This window comes from Rhinatrema bivittatum, chromosome 1 (genome assembly GCF_901001135.1).
Source record: "Rhinatrema bivittatum chromosome 1, aRhiBiv1.1, whole genome shotgun sequence".
Taxonomy (NCBI): Eukaryota; Metazoa; Chordata; class Amphibia; order Gymnophiona; family Rhinatrematidae; genus Rhinatrema; species Rhinatrema bivittatum.
This window is the reverse complement of record NC_042615.1, coordinates 540694623-540721504: the sequence shown is the minus strand read 5'-3', so window position 1 is coordinate 540721504 and position 26882 is coordinate 540694623. Positions and strand designations below refer to the sequence as shown.

At 43.5% G+C, this 26882-nt stretch overlaps 1 protein-coding gene across 2 annotated transcripts in view; it reads left to right on the top strand.

The window, feature by feature from the left end:
• MUSK (muscle associated receptor tyrosine kinase) overlaps positions 1 to 26882 on the top strand; it is a 235091-nt gene that overhangs the window by 123226 nt on the left and 84983 nt on the right. For both annotated transcript variants that reach the window (XM_029614825.1, XM_029614815.1), the window contains exon 7: positions 14750 to 14909. In XM_029614825.1, the coding sequence (XP_029470685.1) occupies positions 14750 to 14909 (160 nt within the window). The remainder of the gene's footprint in view (positions 1 to 14749; positions 14910 to 26882) is intronic.

Genomic DNA, 26882 nt, shown 5'->3' with positions numbered 1-26882 from the left:
TTGCCTTGCCTGGTTGTGCTCTTGCCTTGCCCTCCATACCTTGTCCTTGCCCTGTTTCTCGTTGCCTTGTCTCTTCTGTTCTGGCCTGTCTTGTCGCTCGGTGTCTCTTCTCTGTCAGTCCTGTCTATCTTGGCCTGACTTCCCGGTTTTGACCCCTGCTTGGATCCTGACCACTCTCTGCTCGATGCCTAGCCTGACCTTTGGCCTGGACCTGGATGCCATCTAGTACAGGTGAAGCTCCTGCTCCTCTCCCAGCAAGGGCTTGCCCACCAGCTGTCAGTGTGGGCCTAGTGGGTTCACCTACCAGACTGCGTGATAACTTGTACATACATAGGGGAGAGGCATTCTAGAGGGTGCAGTCTGGGCAGGTTTGTGACTTGCGCACATACTGTTGGATTCTGAAAAGCATATACGTAAATTCTCTCGTCAAAACTACGTTCCCCAAATGGCAGGTGTAATTAGAGTGCACCTGGTTTTGCCTGAATAACTTTCAAAGCTAATTACAGGCATAAATTTGTTATGAACATTGATTTAACCTGGGCATAAAACAGCTTGCAAATTTTATGTGGTGTGTTATAAAATTACTATTACAAGCCTAGAATCTAATAAGTAAATTTTCAAAGAGGTTATACGTGGAAAATTAGCATATATGCAGATAAGTATCCTGTACTTGCGTACATGCTCTTTTATAAACATCAAAAAGACATGCGTATTTTAAGTTCCACATGCACATTTACCTGTCCAAGAAAGGGGCAACCTAGGAGCATTCCTGGCCGGGGCCAAGAGGTATGCATGGAAGTTGCTATTTTATAAGAGATTTACGCGAATACATTAGGAAATGTATTTGTGCAATTCTATATCAGCTAATTAACTAGTGGAATTGATAGCAGGCTTGTCTGCTGTCTGCTATTTTTGGGTGGGATGTCTGGCTGAACTGGGGTAAGTTCAGGATGAAGTACTAGAGGGTCTTCATAAACCAGAGATGAACTTGGGCAACTAACAGAAGTATCAGCAAACTGGTGATTTTAAGTGCACGTGCGTATTTTAGAATAGATCTGCCTCCACGTATAAATTAGGATTTTACGCGTACATATTATATTTTTTCCACACTTAAAATATCCACGCTTATGTTTATAAAATAGGTAGAGAAATTATGCGCTTTCCTCATATTAGAAATCTTCGTGTGTACCAAGACATACACACACGTATTTTCAGAGATGAACTACCCAGTATTTCATAAAACTGTGTGGCAACCCGCTGCATAGTTTATAAAATACTAGAAATATTAGAGTAACATTCTGCGTGTCCACTTTTCGCAAATCCAGTAGTTATCCTCCCTAAATCTGTTCTCTCCCTTATATAAGTAAACAGGAATGATGTTTTTCCTAACTGTATCAAGTACAGTGCATTTCTGGATCTTAGCTGCCCCCCAAAATATCAGGATATTTGAAGTTGAAGAAATAATGCGTAGGATTAAGTATAGTAATCCTTACTCACCTTTAATAATGAAAAGACTTTAATAGCTTCCTCAAGACAGATGGTTTCTTTAGGTAGTATTTACTATTTAATCATGTTCAGGCACGAGAAATCTGCTTTCATATCATCCTCTGGCACTTAAAGCATGCATAGATTCTATTTGGATAAAGGGATTTATAGACATAAAAGATGGGCCACATCCCTCCATTTTAATCAAAACCCCACACACCTATGATCCATAATTCAAGATCCGCTGGGTGAGCTTTGAAAAAACCCCAAATTAAATCCTGGCTTATTGGATAGCAGACTCATTGACCACAAAGTCACAAGTTTTGCTCTTCATTTCCTGTCTTACTGATATAACACTCAGAGTCAGAATGCTACTCCAGGCCTTCTCCTCAGCTGCTCCCTCCCCTCTTCTCCCCTTTTCTCCTGCTGCTTTCTCTTTCTTCTTTCTCCCCTCCTCTCTCCTCTTTCCCTGCCCTCCTCTCTCCTACTCTCTATGCTCTTTACTCCTCCTCTCTCCTCTTCACTTACCCTAAATTCTGCTTTTCTGCTGATCTTCCTCTCTTCTTCCCCTTCTAGCCTCCTCTTTGTTGTACTCTCCCTTCTTCTCTCCTCCTCTTCCACATCCTCCTCTCTGCTTCTTTTCCTCCACCCGTCTCTCCTGCTTCTACTTTCCTCCTCTTTCCTGCATCCCTTCCTATCTTTTTCTTTCCTCTTCCCCTATTTGTTGCATTCCCTTCCATCTCTTTGCTTCCTCTCCCCATCTCATCTTCTCTACATTCCCCCCTTTCTTCCTTTCTGATACATCCCTTCCCCTTCTTTCTACTTCCCTTCATTCTGCTGCACCCCCTCCGTTCTTCTCTCCTTCTCTTTCCTTCTCCCTGTTCTCTCTCTCCTCTTCCACTTTTTTACTCCTTTATGCTTTCCTTCCCCTTTTCTTTCTGCTTTCTTCCCTTTCTCCTGTCTCAGTCAGCCTCCCCCCCTTCATCTGTAGTAACCTGAGCACATGGCTGCTATCTCCTGCCTCCCCAATCTGATTGGTTTTCTGGAGCAGAATGAGCCAATCAGCTGCAGGAAATAGAAGATGTGCAGCAACCTATGGTGCTTAATGATTCCAATCAGCGTGAGAAACAGAGAGGATTCCTGCCATCCTGCCCACCTCCCAGAAATTCTCACCCTCAGTTATGCCAGCCCTAGCTGAGTTCCAGAGGGAGCTGAAGTTTGTGGACCATGGTTGGGCCGAGCTGAGAGCCGAATTTAAAAATAGCGGTGAGAAGCCCAGATAATTGTAAATGAAGACTCATGCACCATAGCTCAATAGAGACTGGTTCTTACTGAATAAAGTATCAGGATTTCTAACTTGCAGGATGGGCTCACAAAATCCCAAACACATCATAGACCACTAATTTGAGGTTCATGGGTCACAAATGCTGGGTTGACCAAATTAGTATTACTCTAAGTTTCAGGCTACACTTTCCATGCTATCTGATTTTTTTTCCCCTCTAATGCCAGCAATATAATGCTATCTACTAAATTCTTTGAATTTTTTTTAGATTCTCCCTTATAACTAGATCCATCATTTTGCTATATATAGAGAGAGATAATAGTGCCCATGATAAAAAAAAAAGGGGGGCATGATTAGGCTAATACCACATCAGATGCTACTTTATTACGAATGTCAGTTCAGGTTGAGAGAGAGAGAAAGAGAGAGATAGAGAGAACCTCTGGAGAGGCTCACAAAAAACATAACTTTCACCACCACAAACCTCACCCCGAGTTTATAATGCCCCCTCTTACAGTGGTATAAAACTTTCAAATATAAGTGAGCTTCCATAGAGGCTCAGGCACTCTCTCTCTCCCTCTCCCTGCCCCCTGAACCAAATATCGTCTCGGCTGGTAACACACAGAAAAAAGGTATAGTTAAATCCCGCAATAGCGGGTGTTACTTTATCGCAATTCACGTTAACTGACCCTCATTTCCATTTAATCCTCCCGCTTGAATACTAATTTTAAATTTGCATACACATTTTGCAATGTGGTATTTATCGCGGGCGATAGGGCCCTAACATACGCGATAACACCCTAACGCATTTTGATAAATGACCCTGTTAGTTTGGATGTTGAAATAAATCTGTACTAGATGCTATGAATTCAAGATTACGAATACTACCGCTTGTGATTTTTGTAGAGCTGCTAGACACATACAGCACTGAACAGATAGATGTAGCTATTTGGTCCATGTTCAACAGGCTGATAGGTGGGAAAGTTACCCAGATATCCCAGATGGGATATTCAGCTGCACTTAACCTGTTAAGCATGCCACTAAATATATACTTAGCTGAAGTTACTTAGATAAAGTTATCTGGGTAACTTTGCCACTTACTGGTTTACTGAATTTTAGGTAAAAAAAAAATGCAGGGGCCATCAGCATCAGCAGCATTATCTCCATCTCTTTCACCCCCACTATATGAAAAAAATGCATTGGTAGCTTGTGGAGCTGCCCTCTCACCTCCAATAAATAAACATTAAATGTAGCCATGGCCAGCAGGTTTCCATCCCACCCCCAGCAAATTAAAAAAAATAATGAATTGGTGGCTGGCAGGATCCAGATGTCAGTGAAGGGACCAGTCATCGCCTGAGTGTGCTGAATAAATAAATAAAAGTGCCTGTGGCTGTCAGAGAGATCAACACTGTGTACTGAGTGGAGGGGGAGGAGTAAGAGCTTCCAACCCACACTAGGGAGACTTTGGAGGTAAGGGTGAGAGGAGACTTTGGACATGGCTATAGTCTTTAAAATTTATTGGAACAGGCCTGCTTGCCATGATGCATTTTTTAAAAATGTATTGGGGGCAGAAGGAGGGGCCCCTCTCAGCCATTGTTTACATTTTTTTATTCAGGGGGACAGGGAGTGGGGATCAGCTGCACCTCACTGTGAGGTTTTTGTTGCTGCTGTTGTTGTTAGGACCAGAATCTTTCTGACTGGCGTCAGCTAGACAACTTTATCTAGCTGTGGCTGATACCCAGCAGCAATCATATAAAATACCGCCTCAGCCCCCGAACAATCCTACCAGTGCCTCCTTTTATGCACTAAATTTCACCTGGATAATAACTTACCCTGCTAAAACGTATGCATTCAGTGCGTCAGGAAATTCAAGCCTTACGGCCTGATTTTCCAAAGCATTTTCGTGCTTAAAATTGGGTTTTACACATGTAAATGCACATTACCCGTGTAAGTGGGCTTTTGAAAATTGCTACAACACGTGCCATTGAATTGTCCATAGGATTTACTCGTGTAAGTGCACTTTACGCGTGTATATGGCTTTTGAAAATTGCTACGATAGTGTACAATTGCTATATTTACATGCATAATGCCTTTGAAAATTCACCTGAAAGGGTTTGTCTAACTAACTCCTGAAGTTAGCCGGCCAAACCCTCTTTATATGTTTTTCAGATATGGAAAGATGACATTTTAGTAATGAGTGCTCAGTCGCTTCTGGAAAAGTTAAACCAGGAAACATGTGGAATTAGATGCATGCATTTAAGTGTAAGAAAAAGCAGCATGAAGTACTTTCAGGATATTTTCTCTCTTGTCTCTCTTTTTATAGTCACTGAATTCTGGTCTGTAATTTTTTCTAGGAAGAAAAAATGTGGTAATTGTGAACCGCATAGAGGACAAATATTTCTAAAAGGGAATAAAAAAAACAGGATGGCCCTAAATGTGCTTCCTTATGCATCTATTCCGGGAGAAGGATGTAAGATGTTACATTATAAAAGGGAATCTAACTGTTATAGCATAGAGATTCATTCATGTTTCATGACAAGGCTATTTCTTTTTGAAGGCTTGCAACTCAGTGCAAAAAAAAAATCTCAGAAGAGAGAAAATGTTGAGGGATGTACTTTACAGTGTAAAGCAGAAAGCCTGAATCTGATTCCATGCAGAAAACACAGCAGCACAGATTCAATCAAACCAACGGCCGGCTTAGGCTATAGCAACAGCTCCAGGGTTTGCAATGCTGGTTACTCCTGTGCTGTTCTTCGGGTGGGCATTTATTTATTTATTTAAAGAGTCTTCTATACCGATGTTAGTCGAAACATCACCTCGATTTACATGGAACAAAAGCAACGGAAATTACAAGTAACAGGGGAAGGGTAGGGGGTACAAAAAACCAATAGGAGAGCAGAGAAGCATAGGAACAATTAACAAGTGAACTATAATGTCATAAGAACAAGTTCATAGTCAAATTCAGGTCATGATCCATCACAATTCAATATTCATCAAGGGTGCTGGGGAAAGGCTTGTTTGAATAGCCAGGTTTTGAGCTGGGCTCTGAATTTGGTGATGCAAGGTTCAAGTCTGAGGTGGATTGGGAGTGAGTTCCAGTGCATAGGTCCAGCAATGGAGAGCGCCCGATCCCTTGTAGCTGTGAGGTGTGCTTTCTTTAGGGATGGCACATGGAGGGACCCTTTGTTAGTGGTCCTTGTCGGTCGATTTGAGCAGGCAGATTGGAGGGGATCTGCCAGCCAGTTGGAGTGATGGGAATATAAGGCTTTATGGATAATGGTCAGGATGCGGGAGGGAATAGGGAGCCAGTGTAGGTCCTTCAGTATAGGGGAAATATGGTCGTATTTATGAGCGTTGGAGAGGGTTCTGGCTACAGTGTTCTGTAGCATTTGGAGGGGCTTTAAGGAGGAGTAGGGTAGGTCAAGAAAGAAGGAGTTACAGTAATCCATCTTGGATGCCAGTGTAGCCTGGACGACAGTGCGGAAGTCACTAGCGTGAAGGAGAGGTTTCAGGTTTTTTAAGACTTTAAGTTTGAAGAAACCCTCTTTGAGTATGGATATCTACGTAATGACTGAATTCTAGTATGCTGGTTCCAGCAATTCAAGCCCAGTCACTCTGCAACTACCTTTTTTTGTGCAAACTGGCTCACAGAAGAGATGGTTCTGAGAGCTGAGTTAGCTATCTGTTGTACTTTTCACTATATGATAAGATGCACAGCTGTAAGAAAATAAAAAAAAAAAACCTTACAATTATATGTATTTCCAGTTCCAGGCTTTAAAACTAGTGCTACTATTCAAAAGGACAGATTTTCAAACAGTAACTAATATGCAGTTCATAGATGCTGAACATTTAAATAAGGGATTTTGTACCTTGCTAGCGATGCTATGGGCCATCAGATGTGGGGTCGGCCAGGCGGTTAGCTTTGCCACCAGTGTTGTTCAACATTTTTATGCAGCCTCTGGGGGACATGACGTGGGGCCTAGCAATGATGGGAATCATCTGTGCCGATGACATACAATTTAATTTGTTGTTCTGGGCAGTCAGATGAAAAATGTACTATTGAATATTTGAATCAGGGACTGCATGTCATATTGAGCTGGTTGTTGGAAAGCAAATTGGTCCTTAACAACAATAAAACAGAGATGTTAAGAACTGGGGGTATTGTTGGTGTTCCAACAAGTTTAACTCCTTGTGCAGAGAATGCTTTCTGAACTGGTGAGAGATCTGGGTGTGCAGATTGAGTCCTCACAGATTCATCTCACCAATCACAATGCTTTTTTGAAGCTGAAAGTGGTGAGCAAACTATGGGGGTTATTTTGTAAGCCTATCGCACGTGAAAAGGGACTTTTCGCGTGTGATAGGTTGCCGGGGACGGAGTCAAGGCCAGAAGGGGGAGAGTCGGGGAGGCGAGGAGGCGGACGCGGCACTATCTTCACTGGCGGTGATAAAGTAAGACCTGTTTTCGCTGCCAGTAGCACACCCAATAGCACCACCTTTCACGGTGGCACTATGGGTGCGAAAGCCGGCAGCGTTAACACCATGGTGGTGCGATCACTGCCGCTTTCACCAGTCCGCCCCCGCTTTGCCCCCCCATTACTGCAGGATTCACTAATCTTTGTGACAATAGAAAATCCAGGCCTATGTTCCTACTTAGATATGAATTAATTGATGACTGCGATGCAAGTTTTTGTCATGTCTCAACTGCAATATTTGTAGCAGTCTATATGTGGGTTTCCCTATGAAAATCACATATAGCTGGCAGATAGTCCAGAATATGGCGGCAAGAGTGGTTTTGGGAGTATTACTTGAAGAAATCTCACTCCTTTGCTGCAGAGCCTTCATTGGCTTTTTTTTTCTTCTAAATTTATTTATTTCAGATTGGCAGAATACAATGAAGTCAGCATAAATTAACGTAACACATATATTCAAACCCTTATAACATAATGTGAGAATATAAAGTTTAATGCCTTCTCTGGCTTTCTAATCGTAGATTATGCCAACTTCAAATTATTGACTGGTATCTTGGGCTTTAATCTACAATGGACTCACCTATCTATTTAATACATTGCATTGATGTATGCAGAGTCATCCTTTGAGGTCTAGCCAAAATGATTTTCTGAAATTCTCTTAGTGAAGGTTACGTGAAAGTCAAATTTCAGGACAAAGTTGCTGTTGGTCACAGTCCCACTTTTGTGAAATGGTCTTCCATTTGATATTAAATTAGAGCTTCAGTATCTAACCTTTAGAAATTGAATTTTTTTTTTTTTTTTGCTGGGACCAGAGGTGAGTTTTCTTTCCTGTAGACTGTGTTACTGGACTGGGAAACCCTTGGTGTTCAATTAGTTGGTGAACCTTTAGTTTTGTTAGGTGTAGTAATCTTGAGGGATGGGTAGATGGTGAGAGGACAATTTTTATAACCATAGAAGGCTGTGTGTTGTTGAAAAGGATTTTTTTGTGGTGGGTGGACTAGCAATTTCCAAGATGTAGATGGATTTGGCATCTGTTAAAGTATTAGCTGCTGGATTAGTTATTTTAAGGATGGGTAGTTGGTGACAGATAATTTTGTAATAATGGTGGGACTGTGTGACATTTATTGGGGATTGGGTGGGTTCTTTTGGTGCATGAGCTAGCAATTCCTGAGAGGCTGGTGGACTTAGCATCTGTTAAGGCAATATTAGCAGCTGAGATGTTACGATCCCCCCTGCTGCTGCGCTGCAGGAGGTCTCTTACCTTCCTCCAGAGGCCGCTCTGAAGCCAGGGCCTCGCCTGCGCATCATCCAGGACTTGCTCCAGGGCCTGAGAGGCCTAGCTGCTCCTGAGGCATGCCGGTGGCTTGCAGCCTCAGTGTTTGGACTTCCTGTTGGGCGACGCCCTTCCCTAGGGGCTGGCCCGCAGCTCTCTACCCTAGTTATAGGACCAGCGGTGGGCGGTCCTGGCAAGCTCCTCCCAGGGAGTTGCCTTCTACCTCCAGTATTTAAGGACTTTCGGTTCACTGTGTCTTTGCCTTGGATCTGAGCATTACAGTTGCCTGTAACCTAGCCGATCCAGGTCCTCCATGTTTGATGGCGCCTTGTCCTGTCTCTGCTTGCTGTTCCTGATGTCCAGTGTCTCTGCCTTGATGTCTGTCTCTGACCCTGCCTAGATGTTTGTTCCTGTGCCTGCCAGCCGTAAGGGCTTCGGATGTGAGTTTCCCAGCATCGGAGTCCTGTTCGCCTGGGTCTTCCCCGCGCCCTCCTTCTCAGCGTGGTCCGCGACCAGCCTCTCAGGGCTGTGTAGGGTGCGTCTGGGACAGGGTGGTCCGTGACTCAGTCCCACGGGTGGGCTGAGTAGGGCGCCCTGATGGACAGTGCAATGTTCCCGTCCAGCCTTGTCTTCAGTGTCTGCTTCAGCCCTTGTCCGGATGTCTACCTGTCTCTGCCTTGACCTGGTTCCTGAGCCTTCTGTCCTGTTGGGCCCTGGAGTGGCCAACAGGAGGGATTCGTCCCACGGGCTCTTGAGCTTCTGCCAGCCGAGGGGGCTTCGGATGTGAGTATCCCAGCATCGGAGTTCCTGCTCGCCTGGACCTTTCCTGTGTCTCGCTTCAGCCCTTGTCCTGATGTCTCCGTCTGCTTCAGCCTGCTTCTGCCCCGTCTGATGTCTGCTGTTTAAGGACTCTGTCTGCCCTCGCCTCTGTCCGGCCTGCTGCCCATTGCCGTTCCCTGCGGCAGGTCCGAAAGGGCCGGGAACAGTCGGAGGACCGTTCACTAGTCAACTTCCCCGTGTTGGCTACCATGGGCATGCAGGTCCGGCTGAGGGCCGGACTCCCTGTTTCTGTTCCTGCCTGCCTGGCTCACCATGCCTGCTCAGCTCACCTCCCACGGTGTGGCCTTGGGCTCCTCCTGGGGTCCTGCCGTGGCCCAAGGGCTCACCACCCGCCCGAGACGACCGCGCCCGTGCGCGCTCGTAACATGAGATCTGAGATTCACGTTAAGTATGTGACTTATGACATCTATGTGTTTATTTATCTCCAGTTTACGATATGATTCTTATTTATTTTTGTGATGCTGTTTTGTTGACTCTGTCAGGATTGCATTTTTAATTGTATCTATATTATGTGTGGGTTTTTAAAACTAATTTTGTATTGTAAATCGCTTAGGATAGCTATGCAGGTAAGTTGGTATAAAAATGTTTTAAATAAATAGAAAACTGCTCCTGCACTGAGTGGTCTCCAAACCACTACATTTGATCAATTTTAAATTTCACATTTCTAATCCCAACATCATCATAAAAGCATTGCCTTCTTACAAAATCTAATCTTCAAAATATCCCTGTGTCCACAGGAGAAAAAACAGATTTGATTTTGCTACTCTAGGTTTCTGACAGAATTTCACCTGAAGGTGACATCATATCTAAAAAGCAAACAATACAGAAACAATCAGGGTGCCAAGAAAGTGAAAAAAAAAACACAGCACTCTATCAGTTAATAAGGCTAGAAAGAGCTTGCTCATTGTGTGAAAGAATAGTTCTTACCAGAAAAGGAAGAAGACCTCATGCATTTTTTGGAGAGAACCAATAATGATAATGTTTCTATAAAAGATGAATTTGTACATCTTTCCTTATGAGGTCTTCCTTCTTGACTGGTAAGAATTATTCTTTGGTCAAAGGCACACGAAAAGGGCGAAGTAAATAGCACAGACATACAATAGCAAATGCATTAAGAACTAATTTGTGGCAAACATAAAGACCCGATCAATATATCTGAAAAGGACACACTTTTATTGAAAATGCAGTCACGTCAGTGGTGTACATTGGTTAACCACTGGTGTGACTGCATTTTCAATAAAAGTGTGTCCTTTTCAGATATATTGATCAGGTCTTTATGTTTGCCGTGCAGTAGTTCTTGTTGCACAAGAATTATTCTTTGACACAATGAGCAATCCCTTTCTAGCCTTACTAATTGATAGGGTTTTTGTTTTTCTTGATATCTACAAAGTACTCTCCTGAAATACCTGGGCAGTGTAATTGTAGATAAAATAGTTCATCACAAACTGCACAATAAATCAATCAAATCAAGAGCCAGGTGCATTATGCTTGTCAAGGCTAATCACAAGTTACACCTACTCCTACCAAATCTATGCATCTCCTAATTAGCACTGTTTAACAAACATTCTGGTGTACACAGTTAGCCATACTTTGTTTCTCAGGCACAGTGACCTTGATCAAGTTAGGACTGAGCATGAATAATCCTGCTGCCTCATGCTGCTCCAGCCTCCATATGTTTTCTTACAAGCCTTAGCATTGCACTAAACACATCCCTGCCATTTCTTGCCGTATTGCTTTTTAAGACTGATTATACTGTGCAAACCAGTAAAAGCAAACTCTGGAGTACAGGAACCCAGGCCATCTAAAACTTCAAGTTGTTACTTTCTGCGTGAAAGAACAGAAGTTAACGTTCTCCGGCTTCAGCGAGCAGCTGATACAACAGATGGACAACTGCACGAGATGTAAAGGGAGGCAGCATCTGAGTAAGAAACCGATTCTTTGTCATTCGCCTTGGCAGCTGTTCCCTCAGCTAAGTGGCCACTAGGGATGTGAATCGTTTTAGGACGATTAAAATTATCGTCCGATAATTTTAATATCGTCTTAAACCGTTATGGAACACAATACAATAGAGATTCTAACGATTTATCGTTATAAATCGTTAGAATCGTGAGCCGGCACACTAAAACCCCCTAAAACCCACCCCCGACCCTTTAAATTAAATCCCCCACCCTCCCGAACCCCCCCCCAATGACTTAAATAACCTGCGGGTCCAGCGGCGGTCCGGAACGGCAGCGGTCCGGAATGGGCTCCTGCTACTGAATCTTGTTGTCTTCAGCCGGCGCCATTTTCCAAAATGGCGCCGAAAAATGGCAGCGGCCATAGACGAACACGATTGGACTGCAGGAGGTCCTTCCGGACCCCCGCTGGACTTTTGGCAAGTCTTGTGGGGGTCAGGAGGCCCCCCCCAAGCTGGCCAAAAGTTCCTGGAGGTCCAGCGGGGGTCAGGGAGCGATTTCCCGCCGCGAATCGTTTTCGTACGGAAAATGGCGCCGGCAGGAGATCGACTGCAGGAGGTCGTTCAGCGAGGCGCCGGAACCCTCGCTGAACGACCTCCTGCAGTCGATCTCCTGCCGGCGCCATTTTCCGTACGAAAACGATTCGCGGCGGGAAATCGCTCCCTGACCCCCGCTGGACCTCCAGGAACTTTTGGCCAGCTTGGGGGGGGCCTCCTGACCCCCACAAGACTTGCCAAAAGTCCAGCGGGGGTCCGGAAGGACCTCCTGCCGTCCAATCGTGTTCGTCTATGGCTGCCGCCATTTTTCGGCGCCATTTTGGAAAATGGCGCCGGCTGAAGACAACAAGATTCAGTAGCAGGAGCCCGTTCCGGACCGCTGCCGTTCCGGACCGCCGCTGGACCCGCAGGTTATTTAAGTCATTTGGGGGGGGGTTCGGGAGGGTGGGGGATTTAATTTAAAGGGTCGGGGTGGGTTTTAGGGGGTTTTAATGTGCCGGTTTTGCGATTTTACGTTTTTTTGATTTTTCACGATTTTTCACGATATTTTACCCCCCCAAACGGCAACAATACGATTCCCTCCCCCTCCCAGCCGAAATCGATCGTTAAGACGATCGAGGACACGATTCACATCCCTAGTGGCCACAGCACCTGATGAATTGCGGGGAACCTGCCAGAAAGCCCAGGCAGATACTGAATGCTGAACAATAAAAAACCGCCAGAATATCTTAGAGTCTTGAGAGTGCCCTGCAGAGGGGAGGGATAGAGGAGTTAGAGGATTCCAAACGTGTATTCTTCAGCCACTGCTGTGTAAGGGCATCGTGGATGTGCGGAGATGCCAGCAACCACTGGTGCTTTTGTTTTCAATCTCCTGTCTCTGGGCATTTGTCCTGAGAAAAACAGGAGACATTGTGGGCCAGTGAAAGGGAACGCTTAGAACATGAAATGGGCTACCAGCTCTGGGAGCATTTATTTTATTTAAAGGTTTTTATAAACCGATAGCCGTTTGCACATCGTATCGGTTTACAGATAACGTATAACATGTGCAGACCCGTAAGACTGACTGCTTGCCTTTTTCTAAACATTTTAAAACATTACCGTATGTTCAAGCCAAGAAACAGTTGATCTGAACACAAATGAATGTGGATTGTATGGGGGCCATTGGAATTACATGGCAACTGGTTCTCCAGAAGATGCCATGAGATGTAAAAAGTTCAGGGTTGCCCTAAAATAATATGATGATATGAACAAAATAAAATTAATCTAAAAGTGGGGGAAATGAGAGAGCATGATTCAGTCCATTCTGAATTGATGAATCTCATAATTCCAGGAGTAAAGCCACACTTCTGTAGCAGTGAAATCTCACCGGCATGTTCTCCCCACTCTTACAGGTTGATGCAATATTGGAGTGTTAAAGGGGCACACATGATCTAGCGCCCGCTCTCTTAACGCACACCGATCAACCTATTTTAATGGGTTGCCGCGGTAGAAAGGCGGCGCTAGGGAAAATTGGGCATCCCCAGCGCCTCCTCGGCATCGGGAACTCAGGAGAGGTGGCTGTCACTGGCTTAGGAAAATGGACGCTCAATTTTACGAGCATCCGTTTTCCTAACCTGACCGTCGGCGACATTTTTTTTTTTTTTATGCAGGTTCTCCTTTTTTCGGTTCCTCCAACTTAATATCGCCACAATATTAAGCGGGAGGAACTACAGAATTGCTGTATTTTCTACTTTTCTGTTTACTTTTGGGGCTCCTCAAGAATTAATAACTGCTGCGGAGCAGGCGTTAAATTGTGAGACTAAAAGTGGTTTCCCAAAATGCGCTTCCAAGCACTATAAAGCCATGTGCTCGGACGAGCGCACTATATTGCGTCAGCCTGTTAGAGCAGCAGCAGCAGCAGCAACAGAGGAAGCACGGCCCATTGAGAGAGCTACACTGCATTTTTGCTATACAGCACACAGGGGTAGATTTTAAAATGTGGGCGTATGTGTCCATGTGCGCGTGGTTCCCGCCACGCGCCACATGGACGCCAGCATTTGATAACATGCGCGCGTCGGCACGCACATGTTATAAAATATGGTTCCCCCATGCACATGCATGCGTGGATTTTAAAATCCGCGAGCATGTGTGCGGGCAGGTTGGGGCTCGCACGCACACGGGTGGGAACATTTAAAAACTTATGCGCGGAGATGCGAGTAAGGCTTCCTCACTTCCCTATATCCTTACCTAACCTTCCTACCCTTTCCCCTCTCCTCCCTGATCCCAAACCCCTTCCTAGCTACTTACTTTTTTTTGTTAGATTACTTACTGTTCCTCGGGAGCAGAAGTAATTTCCATGCATCGGCTTCCCCAGGACAGCGTTGAATGGCACTGTCCCGGCCCACCCTTTTTGAAAGGCTCGGCACTTCGGCGCGTAATGGAGGTTACGCGCATGGCCAGGCCCTTCCGAAAATGTGCACGGCGTACACAAGGCCCAGCCACATGCTTAACCCCCCATTTTTACACGCATGGGCTTCTGAAAATCAGCCCATTAGTGAATTCTTAGGACTAATGCCTTATGCAGAGGTGAAGGGGAAGAGGATAAGAGAGAGCTTTCCTTCTGTCCTGGGTAGTACCCTAATGACTGCTGTAGCACCCAGCGTTGGGGTTTTGTTTTTGTTTTTTTTTTTTTTTTTAATCAATTCCTGTAGATTTGCACCCTGGGAACACTTATCCATTTTGGCCAACTGTAAACTTTTGTACATTGTTGGGCATCCAAATCTTTTTAATCCTCATTCCTCGTAGGTAAGAAAAGTGTTGCCACTGCAGTGCCTGTTGGGATTCTCACATGTATGCTTGTACACCTTCTAAATTTCACAGGATAATAATTTGATAGTCTCTAATCTGATCAGACGTTTTGAGGTTTTTTTTGTTTGCTTGTTTTTTTTTAAATCTTACCTTTTTAAATGCAGGTTTCAGAAGGGTCCGTTGAGGAGAGTGTCAGAGATGGAGCTGTCACCTCCAAACTGCACATGTACGTCACCAGGCCTGGACTGTTCACGTGCATGGCCAATAACAAACACAGTGGCAGTTTTGGTACCGCGAAAGCTGCAGCAACCATCAGCATTTCAGGTAAGTTGGAAGAGAATGTATTTTACAAAACATCTTTCAGTTTTCCTATTTGATTTCTTGCCAAAGGGTCCTTTTCTATCACAGTTTATGATAAGTTAAGTGTCTTTAACTCCTGAAATAATATTTGCTCAGATAATGTTACACTTTGGAGGCTAATGCACCTGTTATTTTCCAACTCATTCCTGCTTTCTTGAATGCAACTAGCCAGAAGCATTCTGCAAGGGGTTCATGATGCCCATGGAGGAAATGACAGTGGTATTAATATCCTCTAGCTGCAGTTGTGAAAATAGTTTCAATAACTTCCTGGTAGAGATGATGGAACTGCAATATGGGCATTCACTGACTTCATGACTAGTTATAACAGAGGCATCTGCACTTTGGACCTCAGTCCTGATACAAAGTCACCCAGTAAGGAAAATCGTATGCATAAGGCAGGGGAAGCAGTGTTACCGCTTAGTGGCACGTTTGCAGCCTTACTGCCGTGAAGGCGACACATTTTGATTTAGATGCAATTTTATTGTGCAGTGGGTCCTGTGGTTCTCACACAGCTGGAAAGCAGAGCATAATGTAAAGATTTTGGAATGACAAGTAATTTTTTTAGATTATTGTTATCTTGGGGACAGAATGGTGTAGTGATTAAAATGTTTGTCAGCAGACAGCCTGGGATAGGAGTTTGAGTCTCCCTTACACTATTAACTATTTGTGTGGCTCTAGGCAAGTTATACTCACAAAAAGAAATAACATTTGAAAAAGGGTAACATTGGGAAGAATACCGAGCATCTAAGGAAAGGAAGTTCTACTTTGTGCCACTGTGAGCAAAAATGTAGAATAGTGCTATACATAGTGTGTAGGTATTATTGTATGAGGAAGTCACAGGGATTCTAGAATGGCAGTGTGTGAGACTGTAAGGTTTCATAATGGGAATAAGTCCCAGGTCAACAGTGATGGGTAACAGTATATAAGGTATGGAGTAGGGATGTTTGTTTGTTTTGAAACAACATAGGGCCTCATTTTCCAATATCGCAGTGGTAACGCATGAGGGGGTGTGTCCCATGCAAATAAGGCATTTTTTGTGCTGCAAGCAACATGAGAGAGAGAGAGAGAGAGAGAGAGAGAGAGAGAGAGAGAGAGAGAACCTTGCTATAGTGCCTATGCCCTAGACAGGTATTTGTAGCCCTATGGGAGGGCCACCTAGTAACTCGAGGTGGGGATTAGGTATGAGCGTAGGGGGTTGGGGGCCACTTTCACATTCAACATGAGATGTACGGAAAGAACAGTGGTCTCTAGTGAAGATTTGCTGGCCGTCGGAGTGAGGAAACTCACTCCAAGAAGAGATTTGGGCAACATTCTCTCCACCTAGCTTGTTGTTGCCCAGGTAGAGTGTCCATCAAGCTAGGTGGAGAGAACGTTGCCCAAATCTCTTCTTGGAGTGAGTTTCCTCACTCCGTCGGCCAGCAAATCTTCACTAGAGACCACTGTTCTTTCCGTACGTCTCATGTTGAATGTGAAAGTGGCCCCCAACCCCCTACGCTCATACCTAATCCCCACCTCGAGTTACTAGGTGGCCCTCCCTTAGGGCTACAAATACCTATCTAGGGCATAGGCACTATAGCAAGGTGCTCTCTCTCTCTCTCTCTCTCTCTCTCTCTCTCTCTCTCTCTCTCTCTCTCTCTCTCTCTCTCTCTCTCTCTCTCTCTCTCATCTCTCTCTCTCTCTCTCTCTCTCTCTCTCTCTCTCTCTCTCTCTCTCCCCCCCCCCCCCCCCCCCCCCCCCCAAATGAGCTGTTTGGAATTGTTGTGGACCATGATAACCCTTTACTGACCTGTAATGAAAGTGTTGTGGCTGTTTTGCGGCGACCCCCATAGTCTATATTTTATGAATTTCAATTCTTCTTTTGTTTCAGTGTGAATTCTATTTCTCAATAGTGTGTGCTATTTAACGAATACCCTCCCCACCCCTGAAAAAAAAGCCCATTTGGATGAAAATATCCTGGAAACTAAACAAAACAACATTTTTTTTTTGGTCTGCACACCCTTAGTAAGGAGAGACTTTTCATGGTCTGTGTGAGGGGGATCTCAGCCTGTTACTAAAATATTTTCCCCCAAGTTTATTTTTATAAGCTAGGAGAAGTGGGAGGAGTGATGGTTTTATAATTCCTCCCAATGCTTAAAATCCACCTTTTCTGGGGTAAGAAGCAACTTGGGATTTATAAACCCTGGGAGCATGCCCAGTGAGTCAGAGGAGTAGTGGATTGGAATGCAGCTAGAAATTCCCTCAAGATCCCAGAGTAACAGAGGGTTAGGCCTGGCTAAGGAAGCCAGGAGAAAGGAATCAGAGATCCTTCCGGATCTCAACAGAAAGGGAAGGAGAAAAGTGAGAGGGTGTGAAGTGCTGGAGATCACTCACTGATCTGGACAAAAGTTGGAGTCTGACGGAACAGAAGTAGGAGAGTTAATTGTCTCTGACAAACTTTGACAAACTGTCAAAGACAAGATACTAGATAGAATATCACTGCTTCAATGAAGTCATCAAAAAGAAAAATACCTATCCCATCTGGGATAGCTCTTATAACCTCAAAGATTCCTACAAAAACCCCTTGGTTCAGGTGATAGATGAAAGGAGAAATTTTTATTTAATTAAAAATTTCCTTTAATTATATACATTTATTAACACAAAATCATATTTCAGTCAAAATTTGTATTATTACGCTAAGCCTTGCCACAGGTGAGCAAGTGACCATTTGCAGGGTGACTCCTAGGATACAGTTTTCCTGGATACTCGTTGCTATACCTCATCAGTTGTTGGACATCATTTTTACTGGTCCCAGCCCTGAAATTTGAAAAAGAACATGACTAAAATCAATCAATAAAATATATTTTTGATCCCAAAATAATCAAAAAACATTCATTCTCACTCACACATATCTCAGGGTTACCTTTCTATTAATAAAAATGTTCCTGGGTTTCCCTGTGCCAACATTATATATATTATATATATATATATATATTTATTTTTTTTAAATAAGAATTTTCCTCAAAAGCAACTTTCAAGAACTTCTTTATCCTCTCCTGTGGTTGCCCTGGTGATTTCTTTACCGTGGCATCCCAACCCATTCTAAGGAAGTAAAATGGCTCTGAATACAACAGGTTACATAACTAATTAAAAAAAAATAACCTTTTATTTCAAAAATGGTCTTGTTCAGGTTTTTTTAAGTACTTTCAATTAATCACTACCATCAAATCTACTGTTTTGCTTCAATTTACATGGGCTTTAGGGACCTGTGGCAACGGAAGTGTTAGGTGTTTACTGGACTTTTTAAATGATATGGAAGCTTCTCTTAGTTTCTGCCATTAAAAACACGGGGTTTTGAAATATAAAAATTGCCCATTTCTATTTTTTTTTACTTAAAATATTGATTACAGGCAGTACTTTAGGCACCCATGGACATCATTGATGACATCATCGTGGGTCCCTAGTCAGTGGCATTGCATCGCACCACACTGTACTGGGGCTTGCCAAAGGGCCCAGTGCTGTAATTCTCCCCATATTCCTGCAGCGGCAGAGTCCCCAATGCTGCCGCTATTCACTGCCAGCAATTCTGCGATGACGTGTTTATTTCTTTTTTTTTTTTTAATTAAAAAAAAAATTGCAGTTTTGGTGCTTGCCTCAGGGATGCCCCAGCAGAGACAGGCAATCTCTTGCCAGCAGGTGTAAAAAAAAAAAAAAGAAATTATGTATTCTCTTTTATTTTCAATCTGTCCATTCATACAGAACTGCCTGTAACTCGACAGGCACATCCTATGATTATCTACAAGTAGATAGTCCCCCATCTGGTGCATTACCCTTAACTAGGGGTGCACTGGGTCCAGGTTCAGCTCTGGATGAGGAAGAATACTTCTCTTCCGGGGCCCTGGGTGCAGTCGCTCTCTGGCGTACTCACGGCTCATACTCTAGGTACAAAATCTCGCTAAGGTGCAACAGTGTCCAGAAGAGGAACAAGGAAACAAAATGAGTAGATGAGGTAGAAAATAAACTCACCCCAGTGTCCATCCATTCGATCCCTTTACTGGAATCAGCAGGAAAAATTCAAAAGGAATCCAGAAGTGGTGTTCAACATAAATTGTTTACTGTAACTTAAATGAAAGTATCCAAAACCCAAAAATCAAAAGGAGAATGAGAAAAGCAGTTATGTCCTTGACCAGTCTAAAGTTCTTTCACTCCTTTCCTACCTCTTGCACCTTTATCCTTAGCCCCTAGATCCTCACCAGTGAGGTAGAACAACTAGAATGTAGCTTCCAGCATCAGTCAATCTGTTAGAAAAATATTCCCAATCCAAAAATATCAAAAAGGGATTCCAAACTTCCCAAAATGTCAAACTGTAATCCAACTGTCCAAAGTTGAGGCTCTAGGTTTTTCTTTCTCCAAAGTCCCAGAAAATCCTCTCCACCCTTGCTTGACTGGATTCTTGGGGAAAAAGGTACTGGATCCCAATTTTCAGTGAGACAAGGGGACCATCCTTCCCTTCACATCAAGAATTCAAAAATCTTCAAAAGTCCAAACCTCTTCTTCTCCAGTGGAGAGTCGCGCTGAATCTCCAATTAACTCTCCTACTTCTGTTCCGTCAGACTCCAACTTTTGTCCAGATCAGTGAGTGATCTCCAGCACTTCACACCCTCTCACTTTTCTCCTTCCCTTTCTGTTGAGATCCGGAAGGATCTCTGATTCCTTTCTCCTGGCTTCCTTAGCCAGGCCTAACCCTCTGTTACTCTGGGATCTTGAGCTGGTAAAACTGACAGAGAGAAGCTATGCTGCTGAGCTCTGTCATTTAGGTCTTTTGAAAAACACCTCAGAAACATTTAGCAAACATTAGCAAAGAGTGAATGAGAGTGTGTATGAGTTGCTATTCATGTTTCTAGTACTGGCAAAGGTAAGAAAAAATTGTAATTAGTTTAAATATAAAGAATAGCTGAATCAGTTATTTTTTAGCTTTTGTAGTTAGCTGAATGCAAGAAAATTCTGAATGTGACAATTTTGATGTGAGGATACAAGATATACAGCAAAAGATTAAATTTAGATACACTTTAGCTGAGAATTCTCAAAAGGTCTTTTTAAACCTGGGAAAGGTTATTGCATAACCTGTAGATAAAGGGGTAGATTTTATAAATCTGTGCCCGCGCGTACTTTTGTTCGGGCACTAGGCGCAAACAAGAGTATGCGGGATTTTAATAGATACGCGCGTAGCCCTTTGAAAATCTGGTGCATACCCCTTTGAAATCTGGCGCGTACCCCTTTGAAAATCTGGCGCAAAGGTTTCTGCATATTCCCTAAAATCAATGCTGAAGGTAATTTTTAATTGAATTTGGTATGTTTTAATTGGTCTTTAAGACAGTTTCACTCAAAGAGAAATCTATCTTATTCCACCATATATACTCTCTCTAAAAACATAGAATATTGTTTAAGCCAGATGTAAATGTCTGAGCTGTGCCAGTTAAAGGGAGAAACTGTTTGAAGGAGTATGTGAAGTTTGTATGCTATCTGGTGTGCTTTGAATTATTTCTCAATGTATATACATACTCATCGCTACTCATGGTGAATTCCTTCTGGGATTTAGATAGGGAAACTTAATTGTCCTTTTATTTTGAAATTAGTGAGAATTTAAGTACACTAAGGGGTTCATTTTCTAAAGGGATCGCACGTGATACCTAGATCGGGGCGGAGTCCGCACCGGAAGGGGAGGAGTTGGGGTGGCGTCGGGGCGGACTCCACGATGACTTCACTGATGGCGAAAGGTAAGACTCCTTATCGCTGCTAGTAGCGCGCCCAATAGCACCACCTTTCACGGTGGTGCTATTGGGTGCAAAAGCCGGCAGCGATAATACCACGGTGGTGCGATCGCTGCCGGCTTTCACAGGCCTGCCTGCCGCTTCACCCCCCACCCCCTGCCCCCTGGTACCACGCAATTCTCAATGGCCTGCGATGTTAGAAAATCCAGGCCTAAGACAGTGGAGAGTCACATATAGCAACATGTTAGCAACTGGAAATTTGGTGGTCATAGGGAGAAAACCTCTTTTGTTAATTTGTTAAAGATAGTGTAGTAGGAAATTTAGCTGTTCTAGAGACGACATGGTCAAGAGTTCCCATCCACACTAACAAGCAGCACTCGCAAGCATCAATTGCCAGCCACCAAAGCCACCCACCATTGTAGAGTTCCAGTGCCACGCTAGCTATCGTTGTGCTCAAGCCTCACCCTCAAGCAGCTTCATCACTGGAACCACAGCTAAGTGCACCAACACTCAAGAAAAATGTGTGAGAAATGTTAAAAACATTGAGACATTGCCAAACGCAAACACTGTTTAATTCATCAACACAGAATTAACACATTAATAAGAGTTAGTTACTAGACATATTACAAACACATCTAATATATATACTTACCTGGAAGTATTAAAATCCTTAATGCATCTTGAGAAGTAATCTGAAATGATAAAAATAATTCACAAAGGACCAATTCTTATAATTAACTCTTGAATAGTGTAACAATATACATTAACTATAAAGAAGAAGGAAACTAGAATTGTATTGTACCTATCTGAAGTTAGCCTGTTCAGAAAATGATTTTGAAAGCTGAATTCTGAAGTAATATATTGCAGCTGAAAAAGAATATAGTAGTTTGAAACCTGTTTAAAACCTGGTACCAGAGTTATATTTAATCTATATGTGTTTGAAAAACTTATTTGTGCAATAACCTCAGATTGTTTTTAGTGAATGAGACCACGATTTCTTGACTGCCAGTCCAATAAATTCAAATTTATCAACACAGAAGTGTACAAATTATTTTTTTTTTTTATGGTGAAACTTCTTTGAGGGAGAGTGTAAGCTGTTACTATTTAACAACTCGAGAAAAAGGAAATCCCTGAAGCCTAAACCACCCCAACTACCCACGTGACCATGCAGAATCAGTTTTATACACCCGTAAGTTACATGGGCACAAAATTTATACCAACAAAAGGGATGCCAAAAGAGGTGTTCTGCGGCAGGGCTAAACTTTAATTGGTGAGCACACACAGTGAACGCTCTCCAGCTTAAATTATGTGTACAAGTCTTGTAAAAAAAATAAATAACAGTCCTAACTTTATCCAAATATATTCAGTGGGAGACTTGTGCATGCAAGTCCATCTGAATATCTGGGAATATTTACTGTACCTGCCTAACTTTTCCCAGATATTTTTGCACTTGTTGGCTCTCTGATTATTAATCCTCTGCTTATTTAGGTGTAACCAGAGGTTAACATTTAAGAGAGGGGGGTAAATAATTTTTGTATATATATAAAATACTTACCTCACCTTAGTTATTGCTAAGCTCCATCCCAGAGTGTCTCCACCACACTGTCTGACTGGAACAGTGAACTTCTGTTTTTAACTAGGGCACTTCCTGATGCCCCATGACCTTTTGCTAACAACTCTGGGTACCTTTTCAACCAATGTGTGGCTTGGCTAGTTAGCCGGATAAACCTATCCGGCTTGGTCGTGCCGCTGAATATACTCAGCTATCTTAAAAATAGCTGGTTATGTCTATCTGACTAACTTTAGGACAGCCCTATGGCCCGACTAGAGTTAGCCACATAAGTTAAGTGGTTAACTCTGCCAGGGCCAGTGCAAGCTGTTTTGCTGTCCTGTGAGAATAATTATTCTGCTGCCCCCCCCCCCCCCCCCCCCACACACACACACACTTCATTCAGTCTCTGTCTCGGGCCTGCCAAAAAAAGCCCAGCTCCTTCCAGCGACCTAAACTTTAAAACTGTCACCCTCTAACCTCCGGGTCTTCACCCCCTCCCCTGGAACCCATTTCTGGTGCAAGAGTATAAGGCAAATCTTAAAAATTATGCATTCATTATTCAGGTTTTACATGAAAAAGAATATTCAAAGTACTGTCTTCAGAGGTAAAAAAATATCACAAGTATTTGCATGCATTTCTTTGGTGCCAACCAAAAAACCCTACAAAAAAAGTCACTTGGAAGCCCTATGACATTAGGGCTACTATTATGCATGTTAGGTGTGGGCTTGACCCTCAAAAAGCCATGAGTAAATTACAATTAAAGGGGCAGATTTTCAAAGGCTACGCGCGTAACCCGAAAAAATCTGCCCCTGCGCGTGCCGAGCCTATTTTGCATAGGCTTGGCGGTGCACGCAAGCCCCGGGATGCGCGTATGTCCCTGGGCTTCTAAAAAGGGGTGGGAATGGGGCAGGTCCGGGGGTGTGGCGGCAGTCCGGGGACGGGTCCAGGGGCATGGCGGCAGTCCGGGGGCAGTCTGGGGGCGGTCCCGAGTCCTCCGGCAGAGCAGCCTGTGCCGAGGGATGGTGCGCTGGCACGCGCAAGTTACGCCTGCCTTGGGCAGGCCTTGGGCAGGCGTAACTTCTGAAACAAAGGAGCATCCTCGGAAGGAAGGGAGGCAGCCTGTGCGGCTCGGCACGCGCAAGTTGCACAACTGTGCAACCCCTTGGGGTAGATTTTAAAAAAGTACGCCCACGCGTACTTTTGTTCGCGCACCAAGAGCAAACAAGTGTACGCCGGATTTTAATAGATACGCGAGTAGCCGCGCGTATCCTTTAAAATCCGGGGTCGGTGCGCGCAAGGCTGTGCAAAATCGGCAGCCTGCGTGTGCCGAGCCGCGCAGCCTGCCTCTGTTCCCTCCACCCCCCCTACCTTTGTTTGAAGAGTTATGCCTGCCTGAGGCAGGCATAACTCGCGCGTGCTGGCCACACAATTCCCCGGCCCGTGAGCAGTTTCGGAGGCCTCGTCCACGCCCCCGGACTGGAACAACGCCCGCGGCCCCGCCCCCGGATGACGCACCACCACGACATGCCCCCTGACACGCCCCCCAAGGAATTCCCCGGGACGTACGCGCATCCTGGGGCTTGCGCGCACCACCGAGCCTATTCAACATAGGCTCGGCGCATGCAGGGGGAACTTGGGGCAGGTTTTCGGGGGGTACATGCGTACCCCTTTGAAAATCTGCCCCCTTGTGCGCGCCGAGCCTGGATTTTATAACATGCGCAGCAGCGCGCGCATGTTATAAAATCGGGTGTAGATTTGTTTGCGCCGGGTTGCGCGAACAAATCTGTGCCCACGCGCAGGTTTTAAAATTTGCCCCAAAATATAATAAATCTACCACACCAAAACAACACTAACTGCCAGCACTTAAAAAAATAACAATCCTACCTATGAAAAGGCAACACTACAAATATTACACCACACCCTAAAACACCAGTACACCACATCTTAAGAAAACAGAAGAATCCAAGCTGCTAGAGATTCCTAAACACTAGCAGAAAACCTCTTCTCAATCATACATGCAGAACACAGGCAGACCCTCACTAAATTCAGAATAAAGATACCATAAAGTATAAATAGAAACATGCAGGCAAAAACTGAATAGGAAAATGCAACAAGACAGATTATGCAGTGCAACAATGGAAAAACAGAAACCACCACAATCCTCAGACATGAAACAGTAAAATCAAGAATATAATAAATAGTAATCATAACAGTTAAAACCTCAAACTTTCAATTTGTTTTAAATTTCTCTAACACCAATAAAATATTTCAAATCAGCAGACACATCAGACAGCATCCAGAAATTAAAACTAAGGATAAAATAATTCACTCTTTCCATACCTGGAAACTTTTCATTTCCAGTCACTCTGAGAGTGTAGTGGATTAGTGAGAGAGGGATGCATAACCTTTCTCTCTCTCATAGATATATATCCATACATACATATAATCTCTCCTTCATTTGCGCACATGCTCTCTCTTACATACATATGCGCACATGCTCCCTCTCTCTCATACACATTCTCAGACTCACACATGCTCACATATGCTCCCTCCTACATATACATGTTCGCACACATGTTACTTCTTACATGCGCACACACACACGCAAGATCCCTCTCTTTCTAACATACATGCTTAGACACACACACGTGTTCAGACACACACATGAAGAGAACACCCTATGCTTCAATAATACCTCAACCTTTCCTAATATAAACTGAACAATTTACTTCTCAAAAAAAAAACGTACTACTATTTAGATCTCTTATTCCATCATCCCTAGAGCTTGCATCTGTCTCAGTGCTCCCTCACACACAGACACACATGCTCAGACACACCCACATACCTCCTCTCACACACATGCTCAGACACCCACATATACTCTGCTCAGACACACACACAAACATACATGCTCAGACACCCCGCCACATACAGACACACACACACATGCTTACACCAAGGTCTCTCCCAGCAGCCCTGGCCCTCCATTTCTGCTGCAAGGCAGGTTGGGAACTGCAATCAAGCTAGGTAGAGAGAACATAGAACAAATCTACTCTTTCATCACTCCAAATCATATTAAATCTTCACTGATGGTAACTGTGCTGTTCGTATATATGACTGTACATGTTAAACTATCCTCCAAAACCCAGCTCACCCACATAACCTCATCCCAAGTTACTAGTGCCCCTTCTTATAGTGGTATAAATAGTTAACTTTTTGGTTAGTCTCTACAGAGGCTCTCTCTCTCTAGCCAGCAGCAGCACAAAATGCAATAAAAGCCTATCTAGGGACTTCTCAGCATACAACATGAAAATATCACAGGTGTGATAAATTTAACACACATTGCCATAAAATAGCTATGCAAAGCAATTCCAGGAAAATTGCCCTAACCACACCCCCCCCTCTTTTTTTTTTTAATCACAAGTGCTATTCTTGCTATATTTATCGCAACATGTTGAATCTAGGCCGTAGTTGGTTAGGCTTTTTTTTTTGTTATCTGGCTATCTTTAGATGGATAACTTGTTCACTAAACGGCTTACTGAATATTGGCCTTTGTGTGTGTTAAAAATGGGAGGTCTATAATTATAATGAAAGCACTGGTTGCATATGCAGCACAAGTACAGCAAAGCAAAAGCAACAGTAGCAGTTTATGAAGACTTCACAATAATCATTTGGTGCTGAATATTAGTCCTTCAGAAATTTTTTCAGTATTTATAGACAAATAATGGGTGTAAGAATGAGCATTATTTGATTATTTTTCCTAACAGAACAAAACATCAAGAAAAAATTGTTGCTCGTATATCTGAGTATGTGATCGCCCAGGCTTTTATGTTCCAGCTGGGATGAGAAAAACACAGCAGAGACCCTTATGTCATTTTGGATTGCTTTTCATTCATTTCTTTCTTGTATTATCTGTATTCCCTGTTCACCCAATGTTAATCAACACTATTTTAATGTCCAGCGGAAACAACCAAAGATAAATCAATCTCTAGGACAAGATAGTATGAATGTATGACTGATAGAGATAGCTGATGAAGTAATATGTTTTTGTTAAGCTGGTTAATTTATTAGTTGCCTAGAAACTGGAAAACAGACAGTGCAATTCCCTAACAAATGGCTTCCAAGTGAGCTCTGTAGCTGGGGCCTATATTTCCATGTTACCTCCCACATTTTACGTTTGTGGAAAGGTTTTTACTCAGTTAAGCTCATTGCAATACTTTCAAATCAAGCTGGGTTCTTCAACTTTTCCATGGATGGTTCTCACCCACTCATCACAGAGCACTTCTAGCATCTACAAAAATTGCCAAGCCACTTATTAATATTGTCAGCAGCAAGGTATAATGCCAGTAAACTGTTATTGAAACAAAACTTTAAACACTTGTTTATAGTGTGAGCCATCATTTTGGGTTGTCTGCAGGTACAATTAGGATCATTAGCCTATCCCCAACTAAGAGGATCGGGCATACAGTGACCTTGTCCTGTCTGAAAATGATTTAGGGCAGACCAGAGTCTCTGTGGTAAATCAAAGACAGGTGGATGAACAATTGGGTCAATGATAAGTGAATGACCGACGACATCTGTGGCTGATCACTCACAACACCAAGCCGAAACTGCTGTCATATATTTTCCACTGGCATT